We start from the raw sequence: 8832 nt of genomic DNA on the forward strand, positions 1-8832 counted from the left end.
CCCAGGAATGTCCCAGGAATGTCCCAGGAATGTCCCAGGAATGTGGCAGGGGGAGTTCTGCCCCTCTGCCCCGCTCAGGTGAGACCCCACCTGCAGAGCTGCCTGCAAATCTGGGATCCCCAACAGGAGGAGTGAATCCAGAGGAGACCATGGAGCTGCTCCCAGGGCTGGAGCCCCTCTGCCCTGCAGCCAGGCTGGGAGAGCTGGGGGTGCTCACCCAGAGGAAAGAAGGCTCCAGGGAGAGCTCAGAGCCCCTTCCAGAGCCTAAAGGGGCTCCAATAAAGCTGGAGAGGGACTTGGGACAAGGGATTGAGGGACAGGACACACGGAATGGCTTCAAACTGAAAGACAGGAAATTCAGGATTAAATATATGAAAGAAATCCTTCCCTGGCAGGGTGGGCAGGCCCTGGCACAGGGTGCCCAGAGGGCTGTCCCTGGATCCCTGGCAGTGCCCAAGGCCAGGCTGGACAGGGCTGGGAGCAGCCTGGGATGGTGGGAGGTGTCCCTGCCATGGCTGGGGTGGCACTGGATGGGTTTTAACATCAGTTCCAGCCCAAACCTTCTGTGATTCTCTGCTCCAGAAAAACAAGTCTCCAGGAGGAGGTTTTAAAGCTTCCATCCAGCTCCAGCCAGTCCTGTTCCAGTGAGGGCTGGATCTGCTCAGTGCTGCTCAACAACAGATTCTAGATCTCACTGCTGAGAACAGGAGCTCCCAGAAGTTACAGCTGCAGCTGAAGAGCCAGTGAAAAACTAAATCCTCCAGAGAAATCAATAAAACATTTAGAGCTGTAACAGTTCTCCCAAATCTGTTGGGGATGACTAATGAGTGAAGTGAACAAAAAAAGCTCTGAGTTGGACCAAAATCCAGAAAAGCTAAATCTCGTTTTCTCTAGGCTTGAGCAGAACAAGAACAGGAGTGACCCAATGGTTCTTTTCTTACTTTTCAGAGTCCAGGGCAATCAGGGCACTCTCCAGAGTTTCTTTCACTGGTCCCTGGGTCAAGCTAGTAGTAGGCTTTGGAAAAACTGAAGACCCAGCGATGTCAAAGCCTTCAGCAGCCGAACTTTCTGGCTTGTCTTCCTCTGACAACCTTGTCCCAGTGCCACTGAAGAGGAAAAATGAGAGACAGCCAAATCACAACCATTAAAAATACACAACAATGTCTCCCGTGCCAAAAAAAGGCAGATAAGTGTAACTGAAATCGAAACCCAAACCAATTTATTTTACAGCTTTTTCGGTAAGAACTTGTCCCAGAAAGGAATTGCACTGCCCTCTGACTACATCTTGAGGTTCTCTGTGCTGCAGGAGACACAGGCACATGGGGCAAGTCTTAAAGCCACCCAGACAAGGCCAGATGGGATGGGAATTCAGAGCCCAGCTCAGCACAGGGCTGCTTTGATTTGTGTTTTCCTCCTCCGTTTGCACTTGTGGGTGCGAGTCAGGAGCTGCAGATGGGAATCACTGTCCCTTAGCAAACCTGGCAGCATCAGCTAATTCCACTGTTACTCCATTCCTAACAATAAGAGAGAGGAATGGTTTCATTCCTGAACCTCCAGAGCCTCTCCCTCATCTCTGGGACAGCTCTGGGACAGAACACCCCTGCAGATCCCCACAGCTGAGCCAGCCTGGGTTCAGGAGGAGCCCAAACCAAAGCCTGTTCTGGGCAGGAGCTTTGAGATCCCCCCTGTGCTCACCTCCCCGTGGTGGTGTCGGCCCTGCCCTCCAGAGCCGCGGGTTTCTGCTGCTCGTAGCTCAGGGACACCGTGGAGGTGGTGTCAGCCTTGGCTATCGTCACCTCCTTGGCCTTGGAGGCCTCCTCCCCGCAGTGAGGGCAGTAGCTGGTGTCGTTCACCTGCGAGGCACAGCTCTTGTGGAAGCGGTGGGAGATGCTGCTCTCGGGCTGACACTCCATGAAAGTGCCCTTAAAAAACCACAGAGAAGGAATTCAGCCCCGGCTCGGGCCGTGCCTCGCCCCTTCACACGCTCCATGCCACTCCTCTCACCACCTCTCTCGGCCCTGCTGCGTCCAGTACAGTAAAGCAAGCACTGCCACTTCTTTAGAAGAGAACAAAACCAAGGTAAAGGGGGAAAAACTCACTTGGTTAAGGACTGCAAAGCAAGATTTTGAACTGTGCTTGGGAAACAGAACAAACAAGTCCCGATTTCCAGCTCTTCCCTCTAACGCTTGAAGTTCTCGCTTCTGTCTCTAGAAGTGCCAGTGCACTGTAAGGACGCCCCCACAACTGGAAAAGAAAACTTCAGACCTGTGCTGAGCCAGCATTAAAACCACCTGAAACACAGCTGCACACAAACCATTCAAGAACCTGCATGAATCTGTCATTGACCCCACTCTAACTCAAATTATGTGACTCTTCTGCCTGGACCAGCCTAATTAACCCAAACAAACTGATTGCTCATGCAACAAACTGCACAGTTCCTCTTCAAATTATTCTCCCTTTCTAGTAAAGTCCCTGCAGCTGCTGTGCAGGACCCCAGACCTCCCTGCCTGTGGTGTCAGTGCTGCCTGAAGCTCTGCTGTGCTCTGGATGGCACAGACAAACACCCCAGGTTCACCTCTGTGCACCAGCACACAGCACTGAGAGATGGAAGAGAGTGCAAGGAAAGGCCAGTCAAACCCCCTCTTCTCCTGACTTCAGTCCTCCCAAGCCATCTAATTAACTCTATTTCAGCTTTGCAAAATGCCTTGAAGGGTTTTGATGATTTTATCTTCTAAATGATCTTTGACTCAGCAAGAAAACCCAGGATGGCTCCATTTGCTACAATAATGCTTGAGACTACTGCAGCATCTTCCCTTGAGTCATCCTGGAAAATACCAGCGTCACACAACTAAGCCTCATCATCACTCCTGAGGCCTCAGGTGCTGCCTTTCAGCTTTATCCACAGGGAAAGCAGGACACTGACCACTAAAGGACTGCACCAAGTCCCTTCAAAGCCTCAGTGGCAGAGGTGGAAGAAGCAACAGGTCACAGAGTGGTTTGAGCTGGAAGGGATCTTAAATCTCATCTGGTTCCACCCCCCTGCCATGGCAGGGACACCTTCCACTGTCCCAGGGTGATCCAAGCCCTGTCCAGCCTGGCCTTGGGCACTGCCAGGGATCCAGGGACAGCCACAGCTGCTCTGGGCACCCTGTGCCAGGGCCTGCCCACCCTCACAGGGAAGGATTTCTTCCTAATTTTTAATCTTCCTAATAACTAACCTAACTGAGATCTCCAACGCTGCCTTGCTCCAGTGCCATCACTCAGGTTCCCCAGCCTGAGGGGACACAGAGGTGGGGGCACAGGTTCATTTACAAACCAAGCTATGACATTTTTTGGATGTGATTGATCTGTGTACACAGAAAGAAAAACAACAAACCCTCGATCCAAAGAAATTCCAAAGGCAAGACTTCCAGCATGTGAAATCCCTTTGGCAACACCCCCTGGGGGTCTCCAGGAAGACAAAGGTGATGATTTCAGCTACCCTCAGACACATTCCTATTGAAAACACCTCCTGATGTGCTGTGGAACGAGGTGGGGCTGATGCCAGGAAGTCAGGGAAACCCCTTTAGGGATCATCTCCACCTTCAGCTTCCAGCTATTGCAACAGGTACCCCCTTCCCTAGATCGAGAGCACGGACTTACTGCAGTGCAAAAGTATCCACAGCCAGGGCAACACTGGTGTTTCACCATCCTCCCTCTATGGTCCTCACACAGCACCAAAAGCTGGACTTTGTTAGACGGGCGCATCAGTTCATACTTAACCACACTGTTTGTGCATCGGCCCAGCTGGAACAGGAGAAATTAAAGGAAATGAAATTACTGGAGACCACAACACTCCCTGTGCTTGTGCAGAGGAAGGTTTTGCACACTGCCTCGAGGAGCCCTGGCTTTTTCACAGGAATTCAGCTGTGTGCCAGAGAGCATTAGCAGTGCAGCAGGAAGCTGTGAAAGCTGCTCTCAGGAAGGAATGCATCATTTACTAACTAACATGCATGTGCACCCCGAGTCATTTGTTCCCTGCAACGACAACGAAATCATAACTGGAAATAGGCAACAGCCAAGCAGCAGAAGGGGCAGTCCCAGGGGCCTGACTCACACAACACACACTCTCCTCTTGCCAGGAAGAGCGGGTGTCAGTGACCAAGAGAACGAGACCATACGCGCTAAATCTTGTTACTGCTCAAAACTCCCAGTCACAGGAAGATAAAGGGAAAAATAATTGCTCCTCATTGCCAGGGAAGTTATCGTCTGTACTGGTTCCAGCACTGGCCCCTGCCCAGACCACAGGGATGGAGAGCCAGGCTTTCATGAGAGCTCAGCTAAAGTCATGTTTGGAGCAGGTTTTCCAAAGGATTTCACCAATCTACGGCTCTGGGCTTAAAAATCAAGAGAATCGCAGAATCATGGAATGGTTTGGGTTGGAGGGACCTCAAAGCTTATCCACTTCCACCCCCTGCCATGGGCAGGGACACCTTCCACTATCCCAGGTTGTTTCAGCCTGGCCTTGGGCATTTCCAGGGATCCAGGGGCAGCCCCAGCTGCTCTGGGCACCCTGTGCCAGGGCCTGCCCACCCTGCCAGGGAACAATCCCTGCCCAATCTTCACCTGTCCTCCTTCAGCTCAAAGCCATTTTTCCTATCACTCCTTCTCATGCTCCACCTTGTCCTGTTTCTGGCAGCAGGTTCCATAACTGGGGTTCCCTGCTCCCAGCCAGTGTTCCTTGCTCTGCTGCACCAGGAGGGATCAGCACCTCCTAAAGCCACCACACTGTCCCAGCCCAGCTGTCACCTGCCAGCGTGACACGACACTCTTTGGGTCCTGTCTCAAGTTCCCCTTGGTAATAATCTTGCTTTCCCCAAATACCTGGCAAAGGAGATTTATAAACTAGGAATATAAAGGTGAAAGGCTGCTCCAAGGAAGGGTTCCTTGGAGGGAAGGTGAAGAATTGATTGTCCTGATGACAGAGTCAGTCAGGGACTCAAACTGTCAGTGCCACAAACTGTCCCTCTGTTCCAGCCAAGGATTTGCCACTTTTTCCCAACAAAACTAAACTTTCTCTCCTATTGTTTAAAATTCCACTGCTGCAGAAGCAACGTTCCTGTGGGAATAGAGAATGGATTTTAACCTAAGCTCATCATTCATCTCCAATTCAGCTTTCCCAAATTCCAGCTGCAAAGACTTCCTGTGGTTGGGACACCCTGGCCAGACTGGTCCCTGTCACCACCCCACCCCAGGGGCTGCAGGGGTGGCACAAGGGGACCAAGGATCTTCTCCTGAGGAGGAATTTTACTGAGCTGAGGAAATCCCATTGACACGTGGAAAGTTGCATTACCTGTGTGAGGAAGACCCTGCACTGTTATGCCACACTTTATTATTTGTTAGAAACTCTAAAAGAAGTTCAGCATGATTAATTGCTATTTTCCAACCATTAGAGAGTGCAGCAGGGTGCTCATAACTATTTATAACACTCTCCAAGGACAGGACAGTCTGGAGAAGCCACTATTCACACATATAATTCCTCTAACATCTCTGAGTCACTTATTCCATTTTTAAAAAGAATCTAACATAAAGCATGGCCTGTGCTATTCCTCCCTGTGATTTATCCAGGGACAGAAGTGTCAACTCACCATAGCCAGGAGCAGGAATTCTTTCACACACCCTCTGTTTGTTTAGAAACCCTGGGGTCCCCCTCTCTCTGATGAGTCTCCCAGGACATTTTCTCCTTAAAGAATCAATTTTGCCATTCTTTGGAAATTCCTCTCCCTACAGGTACCAGCACATACTAACAGAGGCAGAGCTGGTCTACAAACCTGATTATCCCCTTGTCCCTCCATCCACCCTTCTCCTGGGATCCCAGAGGAGAGCTAGGGACATTCTCACTCCCAGTGAGATGAGTGAGGCTGAAGCTGAGAAGAAACCCAAGTGTCTCCCAGTAAAAGGAGAATCCACCAAGAACATTCCTGTCCTGCAGTTCTCACTTCCCAGATTTTGGAATGGAGTCACTTCTGCCACTTCCTTCCACACTTCTGGAACCAGCAGAGCCCAGCCAGCCCAGCTGGGACCGAGGGCATGGAGTGCAATCCCTGTCAGGCAGTCAGACCTGGGGCTGCAGAGCTGCTGGGACATGGAAGCTTTGGGACAGAAGGAGAGGAGAAGAGAAGAAGGCTGGGGCAGCAGAGGCCATGCCAAGCTCCTGAACTCAACAGCTGGCCACAGAAAGGTTTGTAGCAGTCCCTTCATGGTCAAGGGAAACCGGCTCCAATCCTTGACGGGATTTTCTCCCTCTGGTGCAGGTTCCTGTATTTGAGCCCATTTGGCCTGAAGTGTGAATGTCACATCAACCACATCCAGCCACACAGGCCAGGACAGGCCCGAGAGACCCACCCAGAGCCTCTCCCAGTGCAGACACAGCACCTGCTCCCTTCCCAGTGGCCTGATCCCAGTGCTGTGACAGGCACAGAGTGCTGGAGCCCCCAGCTGAGCGAGGGGACACCGGCCCTGCCATTCCTCACACCCGTGGGTCCCAGTCTAGCAGAGCCCCTGTGTGACCCCACACGTGCTCCTGGCACAGCTTTTCACTCTTTCTGGCCTTGTCCTCAGCAGGAAAGGCTGTGGGAAACTAAAGGACAGGCTCCTACCTCGTTATCCACGCTCTCCGTGGCCATGCACTGGTTGTTGGCTAACGTGGTGATCTCTCTGCTTTTGGGGGTTTCCATTCGACAGCTACACAGGGGAACCTCCTGGAGACCATCTTCCATTGCTTCAGGGCCATTGGAGAGACCTGGGGCATGGAAAAACACTGAATTAACTGAGTTCTCTTCCAGGAGAAAGGATTCAGTCCATCAACACCAGCCACGTCTTGAAATGCTCTCCAAGCTTTAGCACCACCCTGTAAAAGAGCCTTTTACACCAGCTGGAGTTTGCAAAAGCCTCCTGTACTTTTCCAAGTCCAGCCACACTCAGCTGACTGTGCTGAAATCAAGAGTGATAAGTTAAGATCAGTTTATTCTGAGAAAAACCTCAAAAAGGCAAAGCAATGAGGTGCAGATTTTTATCAACCTCTCTCCCCTCCCCACAACACTGGGATCTGGCACCAGGAAATTTGGAGGAAACCACCCAGAGCTGGAAATTTGAATAGGCAGTGGAGTGATAAATAGAGATGATCAAGAAAGCACAAACTCCTATTTGCAAAGGCTTATTACACAGATGGGAAAACAAAATTCCTGGGACTGTTTGGTGTCAGCCAAGCAAGAATTATTTATTTTGGAAAGAGAATAAACCAGGGAAAAGAAAGCAGCAAGATGCTCCAATGTTCCTGTTCCTCATCTCATCCCAGATACTGAACATTTACAAACCTGTGGAAAGGTGGTTGAGGGCTTTTGAGGGGAGTCACTGTGGGAATATTCCTGTGGCTCCTCTGGACTGAAATCTATCACTGATTAAAACCCAAGATTGCCAAACACTGGCCTTGTGACAACGGGGTTGATTCTAATCCTACCCTGCTCTTCCAGTCCTGCACCAAACCATCTCTGCAATGCTTACAACACAGAATTTTTGGGCTGGTTCACCCTGAAGCACCCCAAGCTTTCCCTACCCACTGTATGGGATTGACTCACACTGAGAAGGAAGCTTGCTGCTGTTTTCCAAGCTTTTGAATGGGAATGGAGAGTTATCTTGCTGTGAGATAACTTAAATTTTATTAAATTAAATGAGATTTAATTCATCCCTGGGGGTGATTCCTCTTCAGCTGCCCTGGCAATGGCAGCCTTCCCCCAGAGCACCCTGCCCATGGTTCTGACCCCTCCAGACAAGCACCAGCCCCTCTCATCCCATCAGGAATTCCCAACAAGCTGCAAGGCCAAGCCTAGCAAAGGGATATTTCGAGACACACAAGGCCAGGGAAAGTCCTCGTCGTTTTCATGGAAAATCCTGTCAAGATCTTAAAGGTTTCAGAGTTTTCTCTGGGAGCACAAATCACAAAGCTCATTCCTCGCCTTCTGTGCTGTCACTTCCCTAATCTGTTTGACATCCAGAGGCTCTGGTGAAAGCATCCCTCATCCCTCCTGACCCTCCCTTGGTGGGGAAAGCTCCCACCCTCTCTTTGATGTGCCTCTATCAAAGGAGACACACAACCTTTGAGGCAGCAGTGGGGATGGATCCAGCCAGGGGATGGATCAGAGGAGAGCTCAGCACTGGGAGCAGCAGCTGGGGCTCAGCACCCAGGGCCCAGCACCAGTCCCTCCTCCTCCTCCTCCCAGGGCTGGACGAGCCCTTCCTGAGGGGACAGCAGCAGCAGTTCTGGGGGGATGCTGAATCAGAATGTTTTAGGGAGTGGAGGGGAGCTGCTGAGTGGGACAGGAGGGCTGAGGCAGTACCTTGCACCCTTGGTGAGAGTATTCCCGAGCTAACGTGCCTCACTGGAACTGGGATCCCATCCACAGCCTCATTCCATCCCAGCACCCTCCCTATCCTCACCCACATGCCCAGCCTCACTCCCATTCCAAATCCATCCCCATTTCTATCCCAACCCCATACCTATCCTCATGCTCACCCCCAGCCCAGCCCCACTCCCATCTCTTCCTCATCCTCATTCCCATTCCCATTCCAGACCTATCTCTATCTTCATCCCAACCAGTCCCATCCCCATCATCATCCTCTTTCCCATCCCAGACACATGCCTATCTCAGCCCCATTCCTACCCTCATCCTCATGCCCAATGCAGCCCCATATCTATCCCCATCCCAGGGTGATCCCATCCCAATCCCATCCCAATCCCATCCCAATCCCATCCCAATCCCATCCCAATCCCATCCCAATCCCATCCCAATCCCA

General features: G+C 51.3%; 1 protein-coding gene across 10 annotated transcripts in view; it reads right to left on the bottom strand.

Annotated features, from left to right (window-relative positions):
- EHMT1 (euchromatic histone lysine methyltransferase 1) overlaps positions 1–8832 on the bottom strand; it is a 119085-nt gene that overhangs the window by 22017 nt on the left and 88236 nt on the right. For 8 of the 10 annotated variants that reach the window (XM_033518330.1, XM_015644803.1, XM_015644807.3 and 5 more), the window contains 4 exons: positions 6639–6781; positions 3643–3786; positions 1696–1922; positions 942–1106 (listed from right to left, as the gene is read on the bottom strand). In XM_033518330.1, the coding sequence (XP_033374221.1) occupies positions 942–1106; positions 1696–1922; positions 3643–3786; positions 6639–6781 (679 nt within the window). The remainder of the gene's footprint in view (positions 1–941; positions 1107–1695; positions 1923–3642; positions 3787–6638; positions 6782–8832) is intronic. The other 2 variants (XM_033518333.1, XM_033518332.1) reach the window with 1 other exon arrangement.

This window comes from Parus major, chromosome 17 (assembly GCF_001522545.3).
Source record: "Parus major isolate Abel chromosome 17, Parus_major1.1, whole genome shotgun sequence".
Taxonomy (NCBI): domain Eukaryota; kingdom Metazoa; phylum Chordata; class Aves; order Passeriformes; family Paridae; genus Parus; species Parus major.